This window comes from Amaranthus tricolor, chromosome 16, assembly GCF_026212465.1.
Source record: "Amaranthus tricolor cultivar Red isolate AtriRed21 chromosome 16, ASM2621246v1, whole genome shotgun sequence".
Lineage (NCBI taxonomy): Eukaryota > Viridiplantae > Streptophyta > Magnoliopsida > Caryophyllales > Amaranthaceae > Amaranthus > Amaranthus tricolor.
Genome location: NC_080062.1, coordinates 7,074,974 through 7,091,933, shown reverse-complemented (window position 1 = coordinate 7,091,933; position 16,960 = coordinate 7,074,974). Strand labels below are relative to the sequence as shown.

At 33.2% G+C, this 16,960-nt stretch overlaps 2 protein-coding genes across 3 annotated transcripts; one reads left to right on the top strand and one right to left on the bottom strand.

Annotated features, from left to right (window-relative positions):
• Positions 1 to 181: 181 nt before the first annotated feature.
• Positions 182 to 8,347, top strand: LOC130803335 (PX domain-containing protein EREL1). The gene is given in 12 exon segments (XM_057667543.1): positions 182 to 562; positions 2,546 to 2,662; positions 3,930 to 4,028; positions 4,163 to 4,249; positions 4,577 to 4,685; positions 5,181 to 5,281; positions 5,284 to 5,961; positions 6,215 to 6,338; positions 6,341 to 6,372; positions 6,470 to 6,706; positions 7,907 to 7,994; positions 7,997 to 8,347. Coding segments are annotated over 12 exon segments (1,956 nt in total). The 5' UTR covers positions 182 to 469; the 3' UTR covers positions 8,188 to 8,347.
• A 1,294-nt stretch (positions 8,348 to 9,641) lies between these two features.
• Positions 9,642 to 15,359, bottom strand: LOC130803334 (adenine phosphoribosyltransferase 5-like). 2 transcript variants are annotated; one of them, XM_057667541.1, is made up of 7 exons: positions 14,767 to 15,359; positions 13,837 to 13,947; positions 10,811 to 10,903; positions 10,548 to 10,697; positions 10,405 to 10,463; positions 10,169 to 10,255; positions 9,642 to 10,082 (listed from the first exon to the last, which is right to left on the bottom strand). In XM_057667541.1, the coding sequence occupies exons 1-7, from the start codon at positions 14,855 to 14,857 to the stop codon at positions 10,062 to 10,064; spliced, it is 612 nt and encodes a 203-aa protein (XP_057523524.1). In that variant the 5' UTR covers positions 14,858 to 15,359; the 3' UTR covers positions 9,642 to 10,061. The 2 variants fall into 2 exon arrangements, with proteins under 2 accessions (XP_057523524.1, XP_057523523.1); XM_057667540.1 differs by having other exon boundaries at positions 10,182 to 10,255.
• Positions 15,360 to 16,960: the final 1,601 nt, after the last annotated feature.

The window sequence follows — 16,960 nt, the reverse complement described above, 5'->3', positions numbered from 1 at the left end:
ACATATAACTGTCAAAATTGAATGTTTCGAATGCATAATATCTCCGGAGTACTTTATTATTTTAATATCGCATATTTATATTTATCAACGCTAAAAACCATTGCATTGATTTCTACACTAGTTGTATCTGTTTCCAAGTCTTTTTAACATAATGATTTTTTTTTGGTGCGTTTGTGTTGTGTGTTGTAAGTTGTAACGAACATTCCAATTTCCAATCAACGTCGGAAACTAATTAATTTCTGTATTCTTGACTCCTCTTCTTTGTTCCTCTCTTTTACAACACCTCTCTTAATCAATTCTTCTACTACTATTCAATACATAGTGACACAAACACAAATCAAACCCACATGCAATTCAATTTTATTCAATTTTATTTGATTATATCATGAAAAACCCTAACAAGGATTATCAATTTTTGATTCCCAACTTCACCTGATCATTGGGTATTGGATTAAAACAAGGGATCAAGATGATTAGGGGGAGGAGTCCACCAAAGCATCGCCATGATGGGACCTCCCCTTTACCTATGGGGATGGATTGGAGTACACCTCCTAAATATTGGGTACTTTTCTTTTTCTGGGTTTTGCTTATTTTAATGGATAAAATCATAATCTTGCTATTAGTATTGTGAATTTGGGGTAATTTTTACTGCAATTGTTGGTTTTTTTGTGGGGTTTACGTAGTGATGTAGATAGTGAGATGGATGGGTTTTAGTTGCTTGTTGACTGTAATTGAGCTTAATGATCTACTTCATCTTGTGAAAGATCAATGCTTTAATTTAATTGGATCTATCAAATTTAGTACTCCATGAGATCTTTTGTGTTCAATTTAATTTATGTAATTAAATTATATTATCTTTGTTATTAAATTGATGATCATCGTATGATGTTTCCTTTGGCTTGAAATTGAATGTGATATTTGTGACCATGGTCATTTTGCATCAATATACCGTTATCCCAATGCCATCAAGCCATTGAGCGGCTCCCATCTAGGCGAGATTTAGGGGTCGGATTCCTTAGTTACTTTTAACAAAGAGGTTGTTTTCGATGAACTGTTGATAGCAAACCCCATCGGCAACTTCATGCACATGATTTGATGAGCTATATAGTCCATTAACAAAACCAAAGCACAATAATCTTTGAAGTTTGACCCTATCGAAATAAGGATCTTGGGGAGAGACTTAGGACTTTGATTGTGTTAGATAAATCAATATGAATGAGGATGTTGGATAGATGGCTTTGCTCATTATGCATAATATCATCTTTTTAAGATAGAATGTAGAAAAATTTTTAGGATGATGAAGACATGAAAGTGCCTTATGTAGAGAATCTAAATGTGTATAAACATTGTATTGGACAATAACTTGTATCAACCAAAACCTCCTATAGCATCCAGGTTCCCATTAGTCTTCCCTTTCTTCTCAACCTCCCTCCAAAAACTCCTTATTGCCAGCAACAATGTCAAAGCCCAACTAAATGATGAGATTGACGACTTAAAGCAAAACAAGTCAACTCATGATATGGAATGCAACAATCCTTCTTTTCTGTTTTCTTGTTAACCTTGCCAGTTCATCCCACCTCAGTTTTAAAATGCGAGAGGCAACCTAAGAATGTAAGGATCCCTGGAGGCAAAGGCACCTACTTTTATAAATTAATTTATAACTTCAAAAGCAAAATCGAAAAAACCTAAAAGAATTAGATAGAAAATGAGAAGAGAAGACAAACAAAGAATAGAATAGAAAACATAGTGAATTCCTGCATCAAATGAGCTCCTTCTGATACTAAGATCAAAAAGCGCTCTAAAAATACTACAAGGTGCTCAACCTAGGCATTGTAGAATGGTCGCTCAATGAAATCCCTCATTTAACCTAATCAAGTCGGTCAATCCATTGCTCTCCCGAGGCTTTCATCTTAGGCATGCCTAGGTAAGCTTTTTAAATTTAAGCTTCTATACTTCACTGTATGGCCATGTATATGGTTATAATTTAACAATGGCTCGTATTAGTGTGTCATAGTGTGTGCTTGATGTAGGGATCGAGGTGATCCAAATTGCAATTGTGCACGCAATATCGGAAGAGATGAATTAAGAATGTCGCTTTAAGGATGAATTAAATCAATTCTTGTTCATTGATGGTTGTTGGGATTATGGCTTTGGCAGTAGTGTTTGTTCCGTACTCCCGTTAAAGCTTACTTGTTTATGTGATTTCAAAAGACATTGGACTTGCCTCATAAACTACAATACTCAATCCTTGTTTTGTGATGGAAACTTTTCTTTGCTTCACAATTGTTTGTGTCTTAGACTATTTCTATATACTTCAACTCCTAAACTTATTTGTTGAAAATTATTTTTATTTGTGAAATGAAATTGCTATCACTGACCAATATTCTTAGAACTTAGTTGACCTTAACCTCTTATTACGGTGAAACGAACATGATCTTGCTTTTATTTTGATTGTAAAGTATACTGTATAAGCATCACTTTACTGAATGTATTTCCTGCTCAAGTTTATATTTTTTTTTCTACTGGAAACATTTTACTGATGTAGGGTGGTCGTGACACTGTATGGCCTCATGATCCGTGCTCTGGATGGAGTTACAGTGTTACCATTCCTTCTTGGGCAGCGCTTCCAAAATCAAGTTCAAGTGCTTCGGATCCTGTTGTGGTACAGAAATTGAATGTCCCTCCAATGTTTATCTATGCCAAGGGTTAGATGTTTTAATTCTGATAATTATATTTTTCTATCAGATATATGTAGTTGGACAACCAATTTCAAAAAAGGTCTTTTGTTTCCGTGATTGACCCGAGTGGGCAATTGCACTTACTTACATCGGCCGTCAATGACATTGGCCAATGGTGATAGGTTTAGCTTGAAAAACTGTGAACTACTGCCTATTGGGTATATATGCAAAATATTAGGAAGATGTTGGACAAGTAAATGAAAGATGCTTCTCGCACATCTATCTGGGAGGGTTTTTTTATATTTTTATCTTGTAATGAAAAGAAATATGTCTATTTCCTTTCTGCAGCTTGTCATTTATTTTTATATTGTCTGAGATCTTTAAGGGAGATTGGATTTTACGCCCTAACCATATAAGGTGCTAGATAAATAGCTTCTCATCACGGCTCTCAAGCATTCCTTATCCAACCTCGCAAAAAGTGAGATGTCTAATAAAGTATACTCATATGTCCCATTGAGATTGTAGCATTACGTAAATCTATGTGAGAGCTTTTAAGAGTAAATGTCAATATCATATTTCGTTTGTCTGTGTTATTTGTCATGAGTTGTTAGCCTTTGCTTCCCTACTAAATACGAGGGCAATACTATGTAATGCTGGGGAGAAATTGGTGGTGGTGCTTGGCTCTGTTAAGGTGTTTGTAAGGGCTGGGGTGGCGCACTGTGATGGCCACGTTGCTTTAACTTTGGAGCAATGGAATTAGTGAAACGGAACATAGCTATAAATAGTATTAGGAAGTTTGTAAGACTGTGTTGCGTTAGTTGATAGGGAAGTATTTCAAGCGTACTCAAAAACTCCCGAATGTGTATGAACACTTTTTCAATAAAAAGCACGAATGCTCCGTTTCCCTTCCTTATATATACAAGAATATGAGGAGATTTGATGATTGTTCCTTGTGTAACAAATTACATAAATTGTTCCTTTTGTTTTTCCGGGGTATTCCGATTTCCAAGGTTCTTCAAAAGTCACTTGTGCTCCTTGTGTTATTTTCCATGCGTGACATACTATGTAGTTTTGACCCAACAATATGCATGGACGTGTTGGGGCTCAATCACTCAGTGAGATTTAGGGTAGACATCGGGTATATTAGTTATACTTTCAGCGGATTTCTCTCATATCTGTTGCTATCTGTAAACTTTACCTAACTTCCCATGTAATGGTGATTACTGATCTTATTGAACTTTTTCGAAATAGTTTTACAGGGTTTTGATTGGTGTCCAATCACCAGCAGGAGTTACAACTACACGAGGAGTATTGAGGAGATTTAATGATTTCCTAAAGTTATATTCCAATGTGAGTGAAAATTTTATCCTCTATCCTATCCGTTAATGTGGTAGAAGATTTTGAAAGACTTTTTTTGCACAAAATTCTTGCAGAATACTGAGCCAATAATCATCTTTTACTCACCTCTCAGCTATTGTTTGCAGCTGAAAAAGGTGTTTCCTAAGAAAAGCCTCCCATCTGCTCCCCCCAAGGGTCTTTTGAGAATGAAGAGCAGGGCTCTTTTGGAAGAGGTTAGTATTGTTGCTAAGCGGTCATCTGCTTTCTAAACCACTGTCACATGATTCACTAATCTCCTTGCGAATGCGTATAAAAAAAGCGAATTACGGTCGATTTTGGGCTATTTTAGGGTACTTTTAAGCGTATCGTGAATTAAAAAAATCGTAATTAACTGGCAAATTATGTTACACTGTTCTAACAGATCGGTCGGCCTTAATGACAACATCATTCTTTCAAGTTTATAATTTTCTTTAATTATATTTTCAATATGTCTTGCATCTTTTCAGTTATAAATTTTTTCACATAATGAATAACTGAAAAACTTCTCCATTTGGTTGCAGCGAAGGTGCTCTTTGGAAGAGTGGATGTCAAAGCTTCTTTCGGACATTGATATTTGAAGGAGTATGGCTGTGGCATCTTTTCTCGAACTCGAAGCAGCTGCTAGATCATGTAGGTACTATGATCATAGATTTCGCTCCTCATTAAAATACAAGTTTTTTATTAAAAAAAATGCAGTTACATTTAATGTTCATGAATATAAATGACGTTTGATGTTTACAATTAATATATATGTTGCTTTTTTTAATGTAAAATCACTTTTATTTCATAATAAAGTGGCCAATGCAGCTTGTACTTTGGACAGGAATGAGTAGCTGAAGGCAGGTTCTTAGGCTATCCGGGGTAGCCGACCGCCTAGGACCTCAAGAAATAAGGGGCCTCAAATATTAAATGGTGCTATTCAGGTCCGGTTCTAAACAACACTTTTTAATTTTTTATATTTGAAGTAATATTATGTTACAATACATTTTGTCTTGAATTATTTTTCTCGAAATGGAAAAATTTTTATCTTTTAATATAATGAAAAATCCCATTTTAAAAGAAATCGCAGAAATAAATAGAGCCTCTAGAATCTTTGCTCGATGCCGTCCGCCATTTCTTTTCTAGCGTTTCAAGAAGCGAGTCAGCAGCCCTCTGAAGCAAATCCTTCTACAACCAGCAGTATTTCTTCAGATCAAATCCACTCAATTTTAAGCTTAACTGCCCTTGTGTTGGTAGTTCATCAATTGTGTCAGATTATGGTAGTGACATTGCTTATGAAACATCTGAACTTGGAAGTCCGAGTATCGGGAGAGATGATGTCTCGGAAATCGGTCTAGAAGAGTTAACATTGGACGAAGATTCGACAAATCCAATCGAAACAATAGCCAAGTGCAGCATGTCTAATATCGATGAAGGGTTGTTGATGGGAGAAAGTATCCTGGATCAGTTGGAAATGTTCAAAACGCATAAATTGCTAAGTAAACATATTACGGATAATGGGAATGCTTTGAATTCTGCAACTGTTGATAGGGCAGGAAGTTCAATCGAGACGGATCCTGTTAAACTTGTCAACCATTTTCGGAAGCCTTCGAATGAGAGTGTTGGTAGCGATTTAAGTTCATATAGAGGTGGTGAAACGTCAAATTCATGGGCAGCTAACCTTTTTAGTGAAATGTCACTTAACCCACCAAGTGGAGCCGAGGGTTCTACGACTATGGGGAGCCCTAGTCGTTCAGAGTTACGATATAATGCCGAAGATATTGTTCTTCCAAGAGATCAACAGCCTGTATTAGATCGAACTCTAATAATTATGCAGTGTCGGTTGAGGACTGCGAAAACAGATATGGAGGATCTTATAACTAGATTGAATCAAGAAGTTGCCGTCAAAGAATTTCTTATGACCAAGGTAATGGAGTTTTTGTTACTATTGTGTTTTCAATGGTTAGTTTTGTCCTCCTAAGAGATCAAGAAAGTGCTTGGTCCAGTGTTACATAATTCACGGCTAATTCGCTTTTTAAATTCGCGATTCGCTCAAAATGACAAAAAAAGAAAGCCTAAATCTGACCATAATTCTCTTTTTCCGACTCGCGATTCGTGAGGAAACTAGCAAATCATGTGACATTGTTTGTGACAGTCAGCTTTTATTTTGCTTTCTTCAGGTCAAAGATTTGGAAGTTGAACTTGAAACTACTAAAGAGAAGAGTAAAGAAAACCTTCAACATGCTTTGTCCCTTGAAAAAGAAAGGATTACGAAAATGCAGTGGGATATGGAAGAACTACGTCGGTAGAATATGAGATCAAGTTGAAATCTCAAGAGGTTTTTTTTGATCATATTTTCTTCTTGTTTCTCGAGTTCGGTACTTCTTTTCCTTCATATATCTATGAACTACATTGCCTAACTTGGAAAACTCCAGGATGCTAAATTACCGTCCGACTCCATGGATAGATTATCGGCTTTCCCAGAGAAGGATCAACTGCTGCGGGAGTTGGAAACTACGAAAGACAATCTTAATACCTTGTTAAAGCAACATGAAGAGCTAGAGGTGAAATCTAAATCTGATATCAAGGTGCTTGTTAAAGAGGTTAAATCCCTAAGAAGATCTCAAATTGAGCTAAAACAAAAACTCAACGATAAAAAAACCGAAGTGGAGGTAGGTTATGGCTTTTGCTCTTTAAGAAAGTGTTACTTTTTCTTGTGGTTTTTAATATTTTCCTTTTCAGAGCTTTTCCTAACTTCTCATGTTTTTTGTTACCGTTAATAACTGGTTGGATTTGCATTATTTTAGATGTTTATGCGAGCCAAGTAGTAATTGTTGGATTGATGGTTAAAGAGATACCAATTATAGTAACCACTGTTACATGATTCACTGGCTAATTCGCGATTCACATAAAATGACAAAAAAAAAAGCCTAAAATTGACCATAGTACGCATTTTCGGACTCGCGATTCGCGAAGAAATAAATGAATTATGTATTGATAGTAACTCATTCCCCATTTATCATGTCATCCTTGGCTATTTGAATGATTTCTTTATATCACTAAATCAATCTTCACCTAGTCATTTTGGCTGGATATTAGTGATCTAAAGATGGTTATCTTTTTTGGCTACTTCAGTCGCTAACTCACGGATGAGTAGAGCCATGCGTGGTTCTTCTGCCTAGTTCAAACTTTTAAAGAAAAACGTTCTCAGAACATTCAATTTTCTCATTTAGACTTAGAGAACTTGGAACAGTGCTGATTTAACCGTAAAATTGTGGGAAAAGTTTTGAGGGTAGTTGCAAAAGAGTAGTGAGGCAAAAATGGGTGTTTGATTCCGAAAAAGTTGGAGTAAATACTCATCATTGTAGGCTAACAGTAGATTGTGGTATTAGAGTAAATCATTAAGTGACACTTAATGACATGAATTTATGATATTTCAAACCTCAAATCGCTGTCGAGATTAAGGCTTTGGCATTGTTGACATGGTATATGAACCCAAAAGAGAAGCATTTGAACCATTGGAATTTGGATGTATATCTGTAAAACTATCGTATAAGGTGTTCATTTGGGTTATTGGATCGATTTCGGGTCACATGTTTCAGGCCAGTTTTAAATCGGGTCTTGTGTCCACGTTTATTTTTATATAATTTTAAATTCATTTTGAGTCGGGTTCGGTTACAAGGTTGGGTAAATATCTGTTCAATGGGTTTATTTTAAACACTTCCTGGTAAACTCCTATAGCTCTTGCATATGATGATTTTATTCATGTCTTATTTTTGAGCTTTTTTGTCTTTTGCAATACTTAATTGGTGCTAAATAATCTTATCCATCCTTCCATCTTCGTTTGCTCTTATGGCTGCCTGTTTTCTCAGCAACTCTTGCGGCAAGAGATGGAGAGAAGTGAAATCGCCGAGGCTGCAAAGACAAAGTTGTTGCATGATTGTCAAATGCTGCAGATTCGGCTCAGGAGTGTAACATTAGTTTTGTAGATGATAATTTTTCGGTTGATTCATCCTCTTTACATGTCTTAGATCTCCTAACAGAATCCGACAAACAAATCGCTTTTCTCTTGGCAGAGGTACATGCCGACTGTTTTAAGCTTTTCTTTCAGATCGAATGTGTAGTGCAATTTTTTTTTTTTTTTACTTTTTAGTTATTTCAAATTAGCACAGTACAATCTTTTTTCCCTCTGTTCATCATCATCATTTTCCCTCTCGGACTCAAATTCAATGCTTCACTCCAATATTGAAGCTGCTGCAATTGTTGGCTTGAACCCATCGGAAAATATGGATTCTGATACGGGTACCCAATCCCATGCCCGTACCCAGGCCCGCTGTAGCCTTGATCAAATGAAATCATTGTTTGTTGTTGTTGATTTTGAGGTATTAATTGAGGATTTGGAAGGGAAAATGGGATTGGGTTAGTTTGATTAGAGGAACCTTCAAATGCAAATGGAAATGTCAATTTTGAAGCAAGATTAGGATATTGTAAAGTATTTGAATCTGGGTTTAATGAATTTTGCCAATCTGTAGGGATTTGTTGTCTTTCAGGACTGTGGATTTTCTTCAATGGAGGTCCAGAAGAAGAACTTGCAGCCATGGAAGCTTCATCAAAAACTAGCATCCATGGCTGCTGACATTGATTATCATGGGTATCTTTCCCTTTATCCCTATCCCACTTCATTTTGGCCATACTTTCAGTTTCACCCATCATTTGTTTGGCTTTCTGGTTGTACTACTCGACATATTTGTGTTTAATTTTTAAATTTAGTCAAGATGGTACAAGGTTAGGTGCACAGCAGGAATATCAATAAAAATCTAAGTTTGGAGAAGAAGGTTCATCAAATGAAGAAGAAGGTCTCCTCTTAAGGGTCACGTGACGGTCAAAGGTTAAACTTAACGGTCAAAGGCTAAAAACCGTTAAAAGGTAGTGTTTTGCAAAGAATTGTATTACATAAGGTAAATTTTTTGCAAAAATTTTTACATAAGGTAATTTTTTACAAAAAGGGTATAGATTAGGTAGTTTCTTATAATTTTGCCTTAAATTTATAACTTTCTTGTGTTTAGCCTTTTACTAATTCTTGTTTATTTTTGAATTTTCGCTCGATATCGCCTGCGGCCTTGTAATATGCCCCAGGGCCCAGTATATTAAAGCAAGCAATAACTAAATATTAAGATTGTTGTATTATTCACACGTGTACAGAAGCGACTCAACTAATTGTAATCAACTATTCTAGTGAGTGACTATCTTTCAAAGAAACGACCTTAAAATAAGAATCTTATATTTTTATTTGCTTTTTAATTTATATCAATTGCGCTATTTAGCCTATATATATAATGCATCTCTTGAAAAAACTGTTTCTCACAACGATATCTGAATTGTAACAGGTAGGCTATGGTCCATGCATGGTGCGGATTTAAACAACTCTCGAGTCATGGCCTTGAAAAACTGAAACCTTGCATTAGTAGGTCACGATAGAATAAATATATCATTTAACAAGTTTGCTCAACAATTCGAGGGGGCTCGGGTATAAATCAAATGTTCGCATTTCTCCGTGCTCTCTCCTTAGAGGGGTATAATTATGATATGTTTCTTCCAGATCCTGACTCATGCGAAATACTAGATTGTTGATTCAACAATTCTACATGAATGAATATCCAAGCTAATATATTCCACTTCTAACACTAAAACAATGGCCCCTCAATCGATACAACGAGCACCACCTTGTCAAGGCGGTGTTCTAGGCCCTCTATCAAACGGAAACATGCATGTCTAGGAGCAATAACAGTTGCAAGTTTTTAGAACAAACTTGTATGATGAATAAAAAAACACATATCCAACTTGAGTTTGAACTTGTTACACAGCAATAGTGGAGGGTGGGAAGGGGGGTAAGAGTAGAGTTCTCAATACAAGTAAGAAACATGTCTCAGTATCGCCATCGTCAATCTTTCAATAGATTGTTGCCTCCATCAACATAATGAGATCAAACGAGCTTAGGTTCTTGATGGTTCAAAACCATCCACTGGTCTACGCATGTCCATTTTTGACCTAAAATTAGCAGCAAAAAATTTTCAGTGAATCAAACAAAAATGCAAATTCTATTCATCATATCAGTTGAAAAATACAATGTGTACATTTGTATTTGACCTTAAACGGCTGTCTTCTAACATGCGTGGCTCTACAAGAACATAGAGCGGCGTTCCCATGTCCTTGAACTTATCCTACGATTCACAAATATTCACAACGTTTTAGTTGAATCGACATTAGAAAAGAAACATACGACACATAATATCGACACGGGGTTGCAATATTACTCTTGAAATAAGAAAGATGTTTAGATTACAAACGGGAAATTAGTTATCGTACTCACCTTAACTTCAGGCAATCCGATTACACAAGCACATTCAGCAACTTTTGCACCAACTCGTTCTGATTAAAGACAAACCATGGAACCAGCATGAGTCTGATACTATCAACAAAGAAGAGCACATTGGGTAAGATTTGAAAGTTTACCAAGAAGTTTAATAGCTGCGCAAAGTGTACCGCCAGTAGCGACTAGATCATCGATTATCAATGCACGTTCCTCAGGCTGAACTGCACCAACGTGCATTTCCAAACAGTCGGTTCCATACTCGAGATCATAATTCTCGGAAATAACTTCTCCTATCATAACAAGTGTAGACCATTCAAAATACACAACAGAGAATAGTTGATTCACTTGATAGATGTTTCGAGTCATTTGAACAAAAACTTGATAACTATTTGATTGAGCATACCAGGCAATTTCCTTGGTTTACGCAATGGTACAAACTTTGCCCCAATAGCTAGCGCAATTGGGGGGCCAAACAGGAATCCTCTAGCTTCAACACCTACAAAGATGGAAGCTTGTGATTAAAATAAGTTCTTACATATATTTGATTTCAAAATCTTTTCTCAATAAATAAGAAAAAATATAGAAGCTTTGTGATTAAAATATTTGAAGAGATGGTTAGAGAAAAGGCAATGAGAATTGAATTCAAATTCCTTTTAAGAAAAAGTGAATATATGCTCCAACTAAAACAAGATTTAATTTATAATTCTTGACAATATTAAGACGATAGGAAGTAAAATATAACCATTATTTTTTGGGTTCTCAAATTAAAATATTATGAAAAAGAAAAAACATTATGTCCTAGAAATTGGGGAAATTTCCAAGAGATCACAAGACCGAAATGATGACACAATAATGAAAATGATGTGGTCATTGTAACGTCTAAATAACTGTCGAATCATAATATATCTCTTGATTCGGTCAAAAACACGATTTTTAACACCTTTACAATGCGGGAAGTGTCGGCTCGTTTGTTTTAAGAACCTTTGCTATGCCGACATCTGCCGATACTATGCGATGTGATTTTATTTTTATAATAACTTTTTTGTTTTTCTTATGTACCCATGAAATGAAATCTTTATAAAATAAATATAACTAATTATCATAGCTTTATTTTTCCACTTAAAAAAAAAGCTTTGTTGTTTTATGTTTTATAGGAGGCAAAGCCATAAAAGGAGGAGGAAGGTGGGGAAACATTACTAATAAAACCTTTGTAGGCCATAAACAAAATTTAATTCTACAAATAATGTCACATCTCAAGAGACACCAAAATTATTTCAAGCATTGAGTATATACTCTCCTCTATGCATAAACATAGAATCATCTTTCTAGTATTTGTTAGGATAAGCTTGGACGTATCATTGTAATACAAATGTCATCACCATAAGGTTAACACAAATTGTTGTGTGAGACAGTTTCTCAGACGCTCTCTATACATAGATTGAATAGCCAACTAATATAATAATTAGCAAATAGGCCTCTTGTTTCAAAATTGTCTCACCGAGAGACGATCTCTCACAAAAGTAGCTTTAATGTTAAAAGAAGATTTCAGCCTATGTAGACTTTTACAGGAATGTATATAAGAGAAATCTAGACGCCTAGTAATACTTACTATTAAAGAGTTTGTTGATATTGAATAGCATGATCTACACATAAAGGAGTGTTCAATCACACTATACAACTTCCTTTGTTTCATATTGTTTATTAATTTATTACATTTGACTTTCGTATATACTTATAATTTTAAATAAAATATAACAAATAATATTAAACAAAAAAAATTAATATTTTAAATTGGCCCATGAATATGTTGAACCTTAAAAATCATTATAAAAGCAAAAAAAGTTTTTCAACTAACACAATAAAATATTAATATTTTGTATGAATTAATAATCATACTTCAATAGCAATAATCCAAAATTAAAAACGGACAAAGAATCCAAAAACGACAATTATTCGACAATGGATTATATCTAAATGTAGTCATTATCATGCAATATTCACAATTTGATCCAAGATAAACTATTTCAAATCACGCTCCAAAAGTTTTTCCAATGAAGAATTTAGTCAAGACTGACTTTGAAAATTCCACAAAATAAAGATCAAAATTCTAGAAAGCTTTGTCTTTGAATATTTCAACAATAGTTGAATTTATAAGAAAATCAACTTTTTTTTAGCTTGACCTTTTTATTAATTTTTAGTACACAATAGGCTGAGTGAAGGAACAAAAGGAGAGTGAAGGAAAGGGTTAAACAAACGAGCTGTGAAAATCAAACTTGAAATTTATAAAAAAAATATATACATCGGGTATGATAAGATTTCTCATCTTATCTTATTAAAAACATTAATAACACTCGAATTATTTTCGAAATTTAAAATTATATTTAAATCGAAACTCCTTAAATGATTTTAATATATAAAACACTATTAAACATATTTCTTTTTAGAATATTGTCATATGAGTTGGCCTAATGTCCGACATCCATATAATTAGTTCATTTTTCTATTTGATTATTTTAAGGTTTGAGTGATTGCTAGTATGCGATAACTTTAAAATTATAAATAATCACTTTAATAAAGTAAATGTACATTGAGTCAACCTAATACAAAAAATAATCTTACTGTAAAACTGTTTTATTTGAAGATTTGCACATGACAAAAGTTCGATTCTCAACTTAAAAAAAGTATTTTTTAATAAGATTCATCTACTTACATGGTTATCCACAATCAAAGATACTTTATTTAGTCCTTCTAATTTCTCCACTCTTATTAAACTATGCACAAATTCTTTATTAATTCTAAACCATCAACTAAAATTAAGGGATTATCTAGGGCCCTCATGAATCATAGTGCCAACCAGCAGCAAAATGATTTTGGTAAAGACTATGAATTGGCTATAATTCATTATTAAACTATAGAAAACACCCAATTCTTTTATTTATATAAATTAAATAATATTTATTTATCTAAGCCAAACTGTATTCCTTAATACCAACCCTGCTTGAAATCACCAAATCAAAGAAAGCATATCCACTTAACCCTATTCCCACAAAATAAGGGTAAGTAAACATATTTTAATTGCAACATTTGTAATATAATTAGTGTCGTATAATTCGCCAATCGCCTTGTAAATAGAAAAAAAATAAATTATAATCAATTTTAAGTTATTTTTAAATTATTTTGAGCTAATCACGAATTCAAAAGAAAACTGAGTAGCAAACGATGTTTCACTCAACATATTTATAATGATAAAGTAAAAACAAAAACGATAATCATATTTAGTATTGCGATCGAAGATTTTACCTTACATTCCAACATGTAAAGATTAATTTTTTCTCCCATTACCCACGTTTCTTTGGCCTTTCCCGAATAAAAAAAACAAAAGCATTATAAAAATTAAATAAAAAATCAGATAAAGAGTGGAAAATTTACCAGCAACAACAGAGATATTCATGTTTTTGTATCTATCAACAAATATGTCAATAGTATGTTTAAAGGCCTTTGGGTCCAACAATAATGTTGTTATATCTTGGAACATTATACCTAACAAAATTAACCACAACAAACAATTTCATATTAATTTCCCAAAAAAAAATCCCAAAATTCATAACAATTAGTCACTCCATTTCTCCAAGTTCATTCCTGTTAAATTAGGCTGGACTTATTGTGAATGCCAGCATATTAACGGGGAACACAAGTGCACACACTTCACAAGCCAAGGAGATATATACCATCCCAAAACCATATGGCAATGGAAAGAAGGTTTCTAATAGCTTATAAAGCGTGCACACCATTTTTAATTTATCGAGGTGGGATAACTCATCCCAACAAGTTTAAAGTTTACTCCATTTACAAATATTAATTTATAAATGAAAAAAAAAATAATTTAACAACAATTATATAAATGGTTGAATCTCGAAGAAAAGGGTTATTAAATAAGAAAGTAAGATATTTGTTGTTGTGAATAGGAAAATCATGAAATAAAACATTTAATTAGAATATAAGTAAAAATAAGATGAAGTATGTTTAGCAAACTGCTGATAGGTAATTACAGTGGCCGATTTAAACAACTATTTTTGAATATGTTTAAAAAATAAGTTGTTTCAACCAACTAATTTATCAAACGTTAAAATTAGTTGGTTTGACCCTTTATTTGTATCAAAATCAAAATAAGATAAAATTATCCAATAAATTATTTGCAAACAACCCAAAATAAGAATTGAACTCAGAATTTAACCCGGAAAAGTAATACTACTTCAAATGAGATGAGACCTGATTTTAAAATTTAAATCGGACAAACTTAGTGTAGATTAAGAATATACTATAAAATTTACAAGAACAAGAAATAAATGGGAGAATAACCTTGTTTAGGGAAATGAGGAACAACCCTAATAGCTTCAGAAATGGCTTGAAGCCTTGGATCTCCTCTCAAACCATTCTCAGCAGCAAACATATCTAAACTTTCTAATACAAATCAACTTTCTCACTCTAAAACTCAATGAAAAATCTCTAACTTTTTTAAACTTTTAGGTCAAATTTTGTTATAAAAACAACAATTTAGGCAAGTAAAAGCAAAATTTGGACCTGGGTTTTTGTGGGTTTTAGGTAAAAACTTTCTCTCTCTAACAGACAATCTTTCTATGTTTGGTTGATGCAGAGAGAGGGGAAAAAGGAGTAGTATAGGGAGGCAGAAAGCTATGTTAATGCTAGTAGTAAATACTAGTAGTTGTTGCAGGATTGTGTATTGTGGGTTGTGGCTTTTTTTCCCTCCTAAAATGTCAGTTAGTTACAAACACACCCTTTCTCTCTCTAACTATTGGGTGTTTAGAGTTTAGAGTATAGAGTGTAGAGTTTCTCTCTCTATCTGTGAGTTGATATGAGAGAAAGGAGATGGTGTTTAAATAAGCACATCTTTTTTGGGTGTTTGGCTTAACCAATGTAGTCTTTAGTTTTTACTCACTGCTCAAGAAGTAAAGCCAAATATGTTGGGGTGAATGGGCGGAGGTGTTTATTCGGATTAATAGGTCAATTTTGGGTTAGATGTTTTCAGTCGGCTTAAAATCGAATTTTGTATCTATGTTGATTTTTATATAATTTATAATCTATTTTTATGTTGTATCAAATCAAATTCAATTATAAGATTGGTATATATCGAGTCTTCATGTCTATTTTGAACAAAAAAAGTTAATGAATCGGAGAAACTTGACTATATTTGTTTGTTGTGCTCACTTTGCCTTATACTTTCTCCGTTCTTTTTTACATCCGATAAATGCATTAAATTGCGAAAAAAGATATTTGGTGCAAGTAAAAAACAAAGAAAGAAGTATTTCATTTTAGTTTACTCGAGTCTCATTTTTATTTTTAAATATGATCTAACTATTTTTATTTTTTATTCTTTATTTTTTATTTTTTAATATCTCAATACATTAATCCATAATATTTAACTTTTTAATGTTAGTGAATGTATCAAATTGACTGAAATCTACAAGTACTAGCTAATGAGTAGTCTTTTTAAGAGTAGTATTAGTATAGTACACTTTTACAGTTACTCCCTCCAACCCAACAATTAAAACTGGTGCCTTTTTTTACTCCCTCTAACCCCAACAAGAAGTAAATCTGAGCATGGACCATTTCAAATTGAACAGACTTGATCTTTGAAATGTCTCATTTACGAATCACCTATGTTCTTTAAACCTTACGAATATATGAGAAATTCAGACCTGAACATGTTTAGATTATGGTTGAGTACTTTAATTATTTGATAAAAATTACTATCTTCGTTCTTATTTGTATAAATTGTAAAGCATGTATGCTTTTGAGAGTTAATATTTATAAATGTATTTCACAAATGATGTTACAACAAATTACAAGACTGTATTTGTAATCTTCATTGAATATGGCAACAGACTCCTTCTTTAATCATATGTTTGGACAACATTTTTTAAATATTGATTTGTGGCATTTAAGACACTCAAAATCTTATTAGATATTATGGTTGTATAAATATTTTCTTTTATGATATTCTTTCACAACGGTATTTGAATAAAGAGCGAAATTCACATAGGGATAAAATTAATCTCTTTATTACAAACTTAATACAAAGCATATATAAAAACTAAATGATTATGTACTTAAAGACGGATTTAAGAAATCGAAAACTTAATGAAAGTTTGTTCAAAGTTTTCAATAGTTTTCTGTAATGATGGTCATGATTCGAATCTCAGTCAGGTCCAATCAGATTTATATACTCATTAATTCTTTATAAATTCGATTTCAGACTCGAACTCATTTATTCTTTGTGGTCTGTAGACCCATATTTAGATATAGATACTTAATGTCTGAAAATTTTAGATTTAATTTCAGATTAGCCTGTTTTAATGGATCTAAAATCTAATAAAGGGTCTTCTTTGTGGACCCATTTTATTGTAATATTTGATTAATTTATGAGAGGCTCTTTTAATTTTTTCCATGGGGTTAAAAAATGAATAAAACAACCCCGATCACAATCGTTCACGAGTTAAGACATAAGGTCATAGTGCTACAACAATATCTGTCT

What these genes read in the sequence shown, in the direction of transcription:
- LOC130803334 (XM_057667540.1), bottom strand. Translation starts at nt 14,857, where the DNA reads ATGTTTGCTGCTGAGAATGGTTTGAGAGGAGATCCAAGGCTTCAAGCC. An exon ending in TCCTCATTTCCCTAAACAAG is followed by an intron (nt 13,948 to 14,766) that starts GTTATTCTCCCA and finishes TAATTTTGTTAG; the next exon opens with GTATAATGTTCCAAGATATA. An exon ending in TCGGATTGCCTGAAGTTAAG is followed by an intron (nt 10,256 to 10,404) that starts GTGAGTACGATA and finishes TGTGAATCGTAG; the next exon opens with GATAAGTTCAAGGACATGGG.